The 13,222-nt window shown below is 33.4% G+C and overlaps 1 protein-coding gene and 1 long non-coding RNA gene across 2 annotated transcripts; one reads left to right on the top strand and one right to left on the bottom strand.

The window, feature by feature from the left end:
• The first annotated feature begins 74 nt into the window (after positions 1–74).
• On the top strand, positions 75–1,003 carry LOC128225578 (uncharacterized). The gene is made up of 2 exons (XM_052935454.1): positions 75–257; positions 580–1,003. Exons 1-2 carry the CDS (start codon positions 75–77, stop codon positions 673–675), a joined length of 279 nt encoding a protein of 92 aa, XP_052791414.1. The 3' UTR covers positions 676–1,003.
• Positions 1,004–9,100: 8,097 nt separating this feature from the next.
• LOC128227906 (uncharacterized) lies at positions 9,101–13,191 on the bottom strand. Its single transcript, XR_008259872.1, has 3 exons — positions 13,016–13,191; positions 9,767–9,865; positions 9,101–9,222 (listed from the first exon to the last, which is right to left on the bottom strand). It is a non-coding gene; the product is annotated as an uncharacterized LOC128227906 (long non-coding RNA).
• Between the last annotated feature and the right edge of the window lie 31 nt (positions 13,192–13,222).

Below are 13,222 nucleotides of genomic sequence, written 5' to 3'. Positions count from 1 at the left end.
CAAGTCAGAGCTTGCATATTCCTAAACCTAACACAAGCTTACGACAAGAAGACCAGTTAGGTGAGATCAACGAGATGAGTGAGACACTGACCCCCCAGCAGTCAGAGGGTTTGCCTTCATTTGTACTCCAGTCCCTGGAGCTGAAGGGCCAGAAGGATCAGTTGAGGTCCATCTCAAAGCCCCACCCACATCAGTTGGATGACCTGAGTGGGGCCAGCCAGGAACAACTCTCATCCATAGCAGAAATACTTAGAAAGGTAGGAAAGTTTGTGTAAATTGCATTCATCAAATGTAACATATTAGTTATCAACACTTGATGTTATTAATTTTAAGACTGGTTTCTGTTTCTGTATAAGAATTGATTTGAATCAAATTTTTCAATTTTGAAAGTAAACTAAAACCATAGCATTCACCCCTCACTAAATGTATAGGTTTGTTTGGACCATGTCATTCTATGATAATGATACAAGCCTTTAACCTTATTAAGTAAAATTGTTTATAATCATCTGTCCTTTTTCAAATCTTTAAATTCCATGTTCAGTATTATTGGTAAAACATATCATTCACCATTTCCCACAGGCTGTGTTGAACCGTCGCCTAGCTATGGGAGAGGATGGCGACAGTGTATCACAAAGCATGGAGTCTGCTGCTACTGGATGGTCAATTGACGCTTAGTCTGCTAACAGCTACCCTGGCATAGTGATGGTCCATCAACCTATAGCTGGCATACAGCTAACCACCACTGATTAGTCCATCAATACACAAAAACATTTGTGTTAATGGCTGCACATTTTATATTGACATCTTCAACATTCCACAAGATATATATTATATTATTTATCACTGTTGTAAAATTTAAGAATAAAATATCTTTACATATGTGCATTCCCTGACTATGAACATGGATGTAAATTTATAATTTACTTAAACTGCTATGATTCATTTCAAAGTCTGTATGTTAGTCTATGTCAAGATAAAACAAAACAGTATATCTTAAGTCTAATATTTGTTACGTGCATAATATATATATATATATATATATATATATATATATATATATATATATATATATATATAACTATTTATAAAAATTATATTTATGTAAGAATGATATTGAATGTTTTTCTATCACTAAAACAAGTTTTTGTGCTTGATCAATACATTTGAATGAAAACTGATTATATAATATATATGTACTATTCAATTAATTTAGGTCGGTTGAAGGTATCCATGCAACATTCATCTGGATTTGATGCCTGGTGACCCACAATTATTTTGGTATCATATGAAAGGATTTAATTCTTAGAGGAAGATTATGTAAATATTATATTGCAGAAACTCTGTTTTTAGACCCCAATATTTCGAAAATCGGGCATTACACTTCTGATTTCAATTGAAAATTACGAACTGCCATAACTTGTTTGTAAATTATTTTAGTCTTTTTTTTCATATATATATGTTATCAATAAGCAGTACATACTACCATTTCAAATGAAACCCAAAACATATGGGGTGACCTGGCATCAAAATTTAACATTACAGCCAATGGCATGATAAAATGAAAATCTTATAGAAAATGGGATATACCTTACCTTTATAAATCTGCACTTGCCATGTATATTGTACCTCTAGTATTTATTTAATTGTACCTTTAATATTTATTTATATGAACTTTTTCACTTGTAATATATATATATATATATGTGTTTTCAGTCATTGAAATTAGACTTTTGGATGAACATGCCCAAATTCTTATACTTTTGCTTGGCATCAAATTTTTGAACAAGCCCTGAAATTCAGAACTTGAGCAAGACATATTTTACCAGTGCAAGGCTAGTGGGCTTGTGTTTATTTCGACCACTGTGTTTTAATTATCGAATCAATTTAAGTGTTATGGTAATTAAATTGGTTTATGTTTTAACTTTCTTAACAGAATTATGTATGTATGTAGATGTCTTTCATTTTTAAAAATGGTTCTTATTGTCATGCCCCCCTAGAAGATGGGGCATATAGATTTGCAAATGTCAGTAGGTTGGTCAGATTGTCTGTAGCTTGATCAGTCGGTAGACTAAGTCTTGTCTGCATTTTGACTCAAGAGCCCTTTGACTTGGGACCATGCAATTTCAGTGATAGGTTGCCCTGACCAGTTAATGACCCTTATTATTTCTTTATTATTTTGGTGGGCAGGGTCAGTTGCTCAAAAACAAGTCTAGTTCTGGCTTCCATAACTTTAATGTTGATATTTATTTTTTTGATGTTTACAACACATTAACACGTCCAAAAAGGTAATATATAACGTGTTCGCTGAAGTTCTTTAGCTAAAAATTTTGTTGGCAGTTTTTTTGAAGTTTGCATTGTGTGTCTTTAAATTCTTAAATTTTTTGGCAACCATTAATATTCAATGTGTTACATCTTTAACAACCGTATTCGATCTTCCACAAATTTCTGACAAAGCTCTAGGGGGTATAATGTTTGACAAACATCTCTCGTTCTTATTTGTAGCAATTTTCTGGGTTATGTATTTGCTGTAGTATTTTTCTGTTTTGTTTTTTCTTTAAAGTATTTAGTTATTTATTGCAGTTTTAACTTGCATAGTTAAATTGAACAAGATATTAAACTACTTACGTTCTCATACTCATGTAGAAACTACAATTGCTTTTATTGTAAGTATTATAGATCTGCACATATAATTAGAGCTAGTTCTGTTGCTACCTCCTTCATGCCATGTATATCAACATTACATATCAGTCCAATACATGTAATATCAAAACAATGTTACCTTTCCACTAAGTACCTGTGGTATGAGCAACTGATAGCTTTTCAGGTTCTCTGTTATCCTATTTATAGAATATTTTGAACTTGTCTGTTTTTGAAGAAAAAAAGACCCAAGTATTATCCTAGCCCGGGTGTGGACCTTGTCAGGGTTGTGGTCTAAAAACTCCTAAAAAACCTTGGCAATAACTCAATAAAAATGTTAGATATTTAAATGCAACTTGGTACAAATGTTTGCAGATGCGCTGTGCACATGCATAACTTGCACTTAATAATTGTCAAGTTATGCCCCAGTTGTTCGACTCAAAAATGGAACAAGAAGTGAGCATGGGTGTTTACTCAGTCACATTCGTTATGGTCATATGACTACTAAAATGTGTGGTGTTTAGTTTTACATGTGTTCTATTATTAATCTTTTCTCACTTGGTATATATTTATATAACTTATATTTGTTGTGATTTATTCTCTTTATATCTTCATAGAAATACTCCACTTCACAGAAATCCTCCACCTGATGTTTAGACAGATAAGATTGTACTGCCATTCCATTTTCATTCTTTCAGGCCTTTTCACCTACCAGAACTTAACTAAAGAATTTTGTTTTCTTACATGATTTCTATTTTTATTGCTGATTAAAGTAATTTTGTACATGCTTTACAGCATTTCAGTTTAAAACTTATTCGACTTTTATTTTTTACACATGAATATTTTCTGTTTCACAAACTTTTTCTTTGTGAATTTTACTTTAATACTATTTTGATTTTGTTTGTTTTCTGACGAATGCATGTTGACAGTTACACCACTTCTGCATGCTGACCAACAGATTCATGCACTAGTTGAAGAAAGCACATTTTGTGTTCATGCTAGTAAATTCTCATGTTTATTTTATATGCTTCTTGAAGATTTCAATCATCGGACTGACTAAAAGCTTACAATGCATAAAATATCACCTTGCACTAAAAGAGCCAAGGTTTTGATAAAATTATTCTAAAAAATCATTATTGAACCTATTCAATTAATGATATAAATGACAACTGTCTATAAAAGAAATAAAGTATTTAATTATTTGAAGTAAGCTATAAAAAAAGAAAATTAACAACATGCCAAGTAGTTTATATCGAATTGTTCCTTTTCTGTTAAAAAAAGTGTTGAATCTCTAACAACTATTGTAGATTGATTTTGAATTTGATGTCGGTTTTTAAGTTTTGTATTGTAATCATCCGTCCGGTTAATATCTTTGTTAGTGTATAGATCTTACTTTTACCAAAGATCTTTGTTATTTTTGTTTCATTTTGGGTTTACCATTTTAGTGAGTAAGTGCCATGAAACTGGCAAACACGATTCTTTGCAATGTTTTGGCATTGTTTTTTTTTGTTATTTGCTAGAATAAAAAAATAAAATAAAACACTTTTTGTCTTTTTTTATGTTGCAGGATGAGAATTATAATAATGATTGTGAGGTAGTGCCAATTGTAGGTTTGTTTTTATCCAGAATAAATGATCACAGCCTGTGTCTCAGGAGCTGTGTTTAGGAATTTTGAAATTTTGTGCAAAGTTATTTTGAAATCCTTGGTAAAAGAATTATGGAGCAGACAAGGAAAATGGCTATAGAGTGACCTTGCTTGACCTTGAAGATAGATATCAAGAACTTACACTCAGCATCAGTGGTTAAAGTTGCACTCTCACAGATATTAACCGTTTCTACAACTTTTTTTTTTTGTCTTGGAAAGAGCAAATTTTTGTGTAAATATCTGCACACCAGTGATAAAAGATTGCTAACAAAAGACCAGAGCACAGATTTACATATTTCCGATCGAAAATTAATGTTTTAGTGGCTCTCTTATTCAAAATCAATACATACACATGTATAACAAACATACATTTTGAGTGATACACCCTCAACTGCTTACTAAATAATGCATTTATGGAAAATATTAATTACTAAAAACAATATTATAACAGTGTATTTAAAAGCTGGAAACGCAAAAATATTAAATGATTGGTGAATTTACTGCGATTTATTTTGGTCTCATAAGGCAACAATACCGTGTTTTCTGCACATTTCTTATAAGGCCTAAAAAAAAAATTGTGTGGTTCGGGTCACCCGACCCTACCTGGAAAATATCGCCAACCCTACTGTTTTTTTGGTGCGACTTGTGAAAAAAAACACTCCAGAACGTCGGGAGTTCATAACACCCAAGATTAGTTTCGAAGATGTAGAGATAATGTTTTTTGTTCGAGCCGGGATCTGTATCCGAGATTGACATGTCAACAGGGCAAACATACTACTAGTATCTATATAGAAAGGAATGATAAAATACTGGGGAGTTCTGACATTCTTTTAAACTGGGACTGAAACCTTGGTCTGTTGCCATTTGTACAGTTTATAAATTATTCCTAACTTTACTTCTTAGGACTGAAACCTTGGTCTGTTGCCATTTGTACAGTTTATAAATTATTCCTAACTTTACTTCTTGGAGAATGGCAGAGAAATGTTTTTGAGATGCTGAAGCAGGTCAGTGTTGTCACAATTAATTATTAATATGTTTTGCTTTCGAAAGGTGTGTGACGAATGGCAACAAAACTAGCAATGACACACCACCTAACTGCAGCAATGCTCAGCAATGTCCTTAGAAATAACTGAAATTCTGCTGAAAAAGGACAAAAACAAAGCAAACAAACCTTTACCAAACTAAAAAAAAAAAAAAAAAAAATCCCGACCTACCCTACCTATTCTTGGGGACCATGTTACCCGAACCACACAATTATTTTTTTAGGCCTAAGTTAAACTCGGTATCCTTCATAAGAACCATTGTTTTACTGTAGACATTTTTTCATCCTTTTTGGTATATTTAAACAATTGTATTAAATGTGTTAAATCTCATTTGGGAGTAATAGTGCATCTTTAAATATATAAAAAATAAATCAGCTATCTTATATCACTGGTTCCCATGGATTTTCACAAAAATTGGCTCATTCAAAGACAAAAAATAAAAAAAGTGGTCAAAACGTTCTATCTGTGAGAGTGCAGCGTTAACAGTTGTGACAAGTTTTTTGAAAGTGTTCCATCCCTTTTACAGATAAAGAGCTTAAGTTGAAACATATTTATTACAAATATATCAATCATCAGATTGCAACATTACCTATATGTTAAACGATTATATATTGAACAGATTAAAATGAAAGCAGAGCTTATAATGTTTCTCTCCAACTTTATGGGGCTGAATGGTTAATAATATATAACCGTGACCTTGAAGGTAGGTGTGAATATTTGTGCAATGTAACTTTGTTATCCTTTCATCAGTTAAGGATCTATGGACCCGACAAGTGATTGCAACAGAAGGATTGAAACAGCATCAACTACACATATATGCTCAGCAATAATTATGGGGAGCATAGTTTAAATGATGTGTCTGCAACAAGATCAAGGTCCTTGGAGCATAATTTAAATGATGTGTCTGCAACAAGATCAAGGTCCTGGGAGCATAATTTAAATGATGTGTCTGCAACAAGATCAAGGTCCTGGGAGCATAATTTAAATGATGTGTCTGCAACAAGATCAAGGTCCTGGGAGCATAATTTAAATGATGTGTCTGCAACAAGATCAAGGTCCTGGGAGCATAATTTAAATGATGTGTCTGCAACAAGATCAAGGTCTTTGGAGCATAATTTAAATGATGTGTCTGCAACAAGATCAAGGTCCTGGGAGCATAATTTAAATGATGTGTCTGCAACAAGATCAAGGTCCTGGGAGCATAATTTAAATGATGTGTCTGCAACAAGATCAATGTCCTTGGAGCATAATTTAAATGATGTGTCTGCAACAAGATCAAGGTCCTTGGAGCATAATTTAAATGATGTGTCTGCAACAAGATCAATGTCCTTGGAGCATAATTTAAATGATGTGTCTGCAACAAGATCAAGGTCCTGGGAGCATAATTTAAATGATGTGTCTGCAACAAGATCAAGGTCTTTGGAGCATAATTTAAATGATGTGTCTGCAACAAGATCAAGGTCCTGGGAGCATAATTTAAATGATGTGTCTGCAACAAGATCAAGGTCCTGGGAGCATAATTTAAATGATGTGTCTGCAACAAGATCAATGTCCTTGGAGCATAATTTAAATGATGTGTCTGCAACAAGATCAAGGTCCTTGGAGCATAATTTAAATGATGTGTCTGCAACAAGATCAATGTCCTTGGAGCATAATTTAAATGATGTGTCTGCAACAAGATCAAGGTCCTGGGAGCATAATTTAAATGATGTGTCTGCAACAAGATCAAGGTCCTGGGAGCATAATTTAAATGATGTGTCTGCAACAAGATCAAGGTCCTTGGAGCATAATTTAAATGATGTGTCTGCAACAAGATCAAGGTCCTTGGAGCATAATTTAAATGATGTGTCTGCAACAAGATCAAGGTCCTTGGAGCATAATTTAAATGATGTGTCTGCAACAAGATCAAGGTCCTGGGAGCATAATTTAAATGATGTGTCTGCAACAAGATCAAGGTCCTGGGAGCATAATTTAAATGATGTGTCTGCAACAAGATCAATGTCCTTGGAGCATAATTTAAATGATGTGTCTGCAACAAGATCAAGGTCCTGGGAGCATAATTTAAATGATGTGTCTGCAACAAGATCAAGGACCTGGGAGCATAATTTGAATATTCAAATGATGCGTCTGCAACAAGATCAATGTCCTGGGAGCATAATTTAAATATTCAAATGATGCGTCTGCAACAAGATCAATGTCCTGGGAGCATAATTTAAATATTCGAATAATGTGTCTGCAACAAGATCAAGGTCCTGGGAGCATAATTTAAATGATGTGTCTGCAACAAGATCAAGGTCCTGGGAGCATAATTTAAATGATGTGTCTGCAACAAGATCAATGTCCTTGGAGCATAATTTAAATGATGTGTCTGCAACAAGATCAATGTCCTTGGAGCATAATTTAAATGATGTGTCTGCAACAAGATCAAGGTCCTGGGAGCATAATTTAAATATTCGAATGATGTGTCTGCAACAAGATCAAGGTCCTGGTAGCATAATTTAAATATTCGAATGATGTGTCTGCAACAAGATCAAGGTCCTGGGAGCATAATTTAAATATTCAAATGATGTGTCTGCAACAAGATCAAGGTCCTGGGAGCATAATTTAAATATTCAAATGATGCATCTGCAACAAGATCATGGTCCTGGAAGCATAATTTAAATATTCAAATAATGTGTCTGCAACAAGATCAAGGTCCTGGGAGCATAATTTAAATATTCAAATGATGTGTCTGCAACAAGATCATGGTCCTGGAAGCATAATTTAAATATTCGAATGATGTGTCTGCAACAAGATCAAGGTCCTGAGAGCATAATTTAAATATTCATATTCGAATGATGTGTCTGCAACAAGATCAAGGTCCTGGAGCATAATTTAAATATTCAAATGTGTTTGCAACAAGATCAAGGTCCTGGGAGCATAATTTAAATATTCAAATGATTTGTCTGCAACAAGATCAAGGTCCTGGGAGCATAATTTAAATATACGAATGTGCTTGCAACAAGATCAAGGTCCTGGGAGCATAATTTAAATATTCAAATGTGTTTGCAACAAGATCAAGGTCCTTATATAAAGGTTAAGGTTACATTTAAAAGTAATAAAGCTCTATCTGGATAGATTTACAAGCTTGTATTCTCAAGAAGTTCACTTCTAATTGTTTACAATTAATGTTCATGGGTCTCTGTGGCCTAGTAGATAAGCCCCCACCTACGGAGTGGGAGGTAGTGGGTTTGATCCCTAGCTGCGTCATACCAAAAGATGTTAAAAGTTGGTACAAGTAGCTCCCTTGTCTGGTGCTCGGCATTTACAGGGTAGTGCTTGGAAAAGTAGTGTACTCAGTACTAGTTTAAGCCAGGAAAGTTGTACTCGGTTGTATCGGTGCTTTGCACCGATCAAATGAAAGAACCAAGGGGTCTCTTCCAAAATGAGCTAGGGTATAGCACAGGGACATCCTTGTATCCCACCACTGTCTCTTCAGCGTGCTGTCCCTTCAGCAAGTACAAAAGAAATTACAGAAAAAAATACATACATTCATTTCCAGTGTCCAATTAAAATGAATGTATATAAGTTGGGCATCATTTACAGCATCCAAGTAAAACCATGGTATATAAATTGCATTTGAGAAATTTGTATTGAAGAATATTATGTACTGCCAACTCAAGGTAAGTAAATTTACACTTACATATATATTCACTAAAATACAACAAATTTATCACCTGGTTTTACCAGTCCCTGACAATTTCGAAAGTAAAGTTTGTAACCAACTAAAGTAACAACTTATTCCACACACATGTTTATTTCCATTCAAAATTTATACAAACAATACAAATATTATTTACAGAAGTGACAAACTGATCACAAATCATGTTTTCCTCGAAACCTTGTTCTGGCATCAACCTGAAAACAAAATAATTTTTCAGGATAGAAAATACAACATATATTATACACTTCTGTTTACAAATAAACTGAGAACCCCCTTTTAATCACCATCATTTTAATGTAGAATGAAGACAATGCCATTCTACATCAAGGATGTGGTGTAATTGTACAGCCCATGCAACATCTGCTTCGAACAAAGTTTTGGCACTTTTAATGAAAATCCCAACTTGCTCAAAAACTACAAAACTTTCTAAAACAATCAAGGATCATAATTCGTATATAGAAGAATATGTAGTTATGTAACCTTATTGTATGATGGCCATGAACAATTGTGTGAAGAATCAAGTGAAATGAATGATGTAGGTAGTGAAAAATTGAAGTAAGGTATACATATTATTTTAATGGGCCAGTCTTACCCAACTTGCCTTTCATCTGATTATCAATTTCTTCTTGCACAGATTTCTGCCATAGAAATTAATGTGAAATGTGCGCTATATAATGTTCTTAATCTTTTGATGGTCTTGCTTAAGCACAGAGATATCAAGAAAAGTCATTGGTTTACCTGTGAGCGTTTACATTTGTAAAGGTCTATTCGGTGGCATTTGCATTCCTCTGGCATGTTGTGTCCTCTGAGCAAACACTCTCTAGGTGTCTGGTTTTCCTTTAACAATAAAATATGATTTCATGTTTTTAAAATAAAAATATTTTCTTTCCATTGAAAATGCTTTCAGTGGTGCTGGTCTAGTGGCAAGCATAACAGACTGTATCACAGGGTCCTGGGTTTATTGCCTGCTCCATAATGTTATCCAAATCCCATTACTATTATAAATAAGAAAGTAGCTTAAAGATAAAATCTTATTTTGCTTTTTTAGACTTTTTCAGCATTATTTAAGCTTTCAGTAACTCCTGTTTTATCACAAAATAATTTCCACAATAGTTGCTATTTGTTAATCTCTGAGTGGAGCACATTATGAGTATACATTTATAAAGCTTATGGTTGTCGCAATAATGAAAACCTGGGAGTAACAGTGCACCCAGTTCAAACCCACGACTGCCGGAACAATAGCATGATGCTCTAACCAACTGAGCTAACTGGGTGACTGGTCCTTCGTAACCCACGGCGATAAAACACAACATACTTAAATTTATTTATGTTACTAGTTCATCATTGCAACCTATTCTAATATAATAGACGTGTAATAGGGGATTCTTCCAATGCGTGAGGTCTTAACGGGTTTGTGCAAAAAACAGGGTTTTTTTGAAAAATATTGAAATTGTATGAATTACGGACACAACGGACCATGGACATTACGGACCAGATTTAGGGACATTACGGACCATCTTGGAAATCTTACGGACCATGATTTAAACATATTTTTTTTTTAAATTAATCACTCATTAGTTTATAATTTGTTAATAAATACTTGAATATGAGTGTTCAGTATGACGTTATATCTTCCATAAAACTGAAAAATCCCGTGAAGTTCGAATAGATCTCAATATAAAATCTTGTGAAATTCCAAAAGGTGTTAAAGACCTATGCATTTATAACAATTATGTGAACAATAATGAACGAAATTTTGAAAGATCGGCAGTTAAATCAGTTAAAAGCAACAGAAGAAATATTTTCCAAAACAGTTTATTTCCCAAAATAAATCGAGCAGAAATATTTTCCAAAACAGTTTATTTACCAAAATAAATCGAGCATATATTAAATAAACGATGTGTGTTTGTTGCAATTCTTGCAAACTGATGTTTAAAACTGGCGATTTCTGTTGCCTTAATTAGTGTTTATTAGTTATAATTGTACCCGCAATTATCGGCGGTATATAACAAAAGAAACAAACATTATACTGACAACCTTTAATTGGCAATCATAAAAGTGTGAAAACCCATTGTAACGGCGCACTTTCACTGAACCCACGGCTCAATACACAATCCGACTGGTAAGTTACATTGCCATTTATCATTTTGGCTCAGATTTAGCGGAAAATGAGATTATGGCATGTTGACATTACAAACCAATCGAGTGTAATTCGTTGATCTTGTTCAAACGTAAGTAAAAAAGGTTATACTTTTGTTTTGGAGACTAAAAATAAGTCAAAGAATTCGCAGTCAAGACGGAAGCCTATATATGCAACTGCAACCTATCTTTGTAAAAATCGGAGCTGCAATCTATCATTTTCATTTCGTTCTCATATCTTTTAAAATCATTAATATATTTGTTCACAAATACCTGTACCTGTTATATTTAAACAAAACTTAAGTGTTTTATGCGGTTTTCCCGAACTTTTATCTCATTTTCTACTAAATCTGAGCCAAAATGATAAATGGAACTGTAACCTTCCAGTCGGATTGTGTACATGTTGGAAACATTGCAAAAGTGTTCTCGAAAACAGTAACAAATTCAAGGAAAATATGGATATGTAAATACACACTAGGTAGGTAGGCATATGATAGGCTATGTTTAAATTCCAAGAAACTATCATAATTATAGATATAACGTTGATTTTCGGCTCGAGTCGAGCGTTTTGGTGACGCCATCTTGCATTGAAACCAACCATTTGGTCACGTGGATTCGCCGCCTTGACTGAACCTTTCAATTAAAACAGTTGAAACGGAAAACAAACAAATATGACAATTCAAAGTTTATTTCAGAATGCAATCGATCACATATGAAAACATTAATATTCACATTTACAATTATAGGATAAACACATATTTCGTTCATTATTATTCAAATTATTATAATATTTTATTAAAAATACATTGATGTTTAACATTGGAATTTCCTGGATTTTTCAGTTACATTAAAGATAATTTTCATACTGAGCACTAATATTCAAGTATTTATTAACAAATTTAAGACCACTGAGTGAATAAATTAAAAAAAAAAAATGTTTAAAAACATTATAAATGATGGTCCGTAAGTTTCTGAAGATGGTCCGTAATGTCCCTAAATCTGGTCCGTAGTGTCCCTAAATCTGGTCCGTAATGTCTGGTCCGTAGTGTCCGTGACCCAATTGTATTTAGAGAAGTATTTTATGTTTGAGATAGATGATAAAGGTTAATATTCATATTTAACCATGCAAGTGCAAAGATAGTTTGCACAAAACAAGCATTAAATGCTTTAAAACACAGGATTTACCTTTCCAATAAAACAAAACTTGACAGACACAGACAACGATTATGCAAATCGTAACAACTCGACCATCTCCAGCAACTTCGAGATAGACCTAATATATACAATTGTAACAACTCAGCCATGGCCGAAGTGTTTTGATTGCTGTAAAACTGTGAACCACAGCCTTGCAGGTGCCCTTCATGTACATATTATTATGATTTGACAGTATGAAATGAAGAAAAACACATCAAACTCATACTAAGTTATCGGATATTTATTTTTTTGAGTACGGAACTAATATAAAATATCATTATCTGGTAATATTTCTTGTTTTTATGATATTTTATTGACCCAATATGCTTTAATCCAGAATCTTGATCGGTATAAATTCCCACTCTTTGTACAAAACAATTTGTACTTGAATGATTTGCCATATCCAAAATTGTAAAAAAGATCTGTCAACGTACAATTATTTGGACTACATTGCAACCTGGGATTAGGATTTGTGAAAAGTCCCAGTTGCAACCAAAAACAATTTTTGTCTTTTTTAAGTTTTTACCTTTCTCTTTAGAACAAACCATGGAAAGGTTCATATAATTAATATATTCAAGAACAGTGTCCGAATCAAGAGACATCCGCATTATATTCTAAATATTTAATTTTAAATGTAAATTCATAATAGCATACCACTTTGTAACATTCCGACTGAAGTAAGCAGTTCAGAAGATTTTTTCTTATCCTCTCACATGCGACCTCGTATTTCAGCATTTTTATGGTTGAATTATTCAAAAATCAAACAGTTTGTGACAAGAGGTCAGGTAGAAGAAATAAGAAATTGACACTGAGATTGCAGCAGACAACAGGACGCAGACAACACTATTATACTTGCTCCAA

Source organism: Mya arenaria, chromosome 3 (genome assembly GCF_026914265.1).
Source record: "Mya arenaria isolate MELC-2E11 chromosome 3, ASM2691426v1".
Taxonomy (NCBI): Eukaryota; Metazoa; Mollusca; class Bivalvia; order Myida; family Myidae; genus Mya; species Mya arenaria.
This window is presented reverse-complemented; position numbering and strand designations above follow the sequence as displayed.

Coding starts and splice junctions, on each gene's coding strand:
- LOC128225578 (XM_052935454.1), top strand. CDS start 75: ATGAGTGAGACACTGACCCCCCAGCAGTCAGAGGGTTTGCCTTCATTT. Junction 258..579: donor TAGCAGAAATACTTAGAAAG/GTAGGAAAGTTT, acceptor CATTTCCCACAG/GCTGTGTTGAACCGTCGCCT.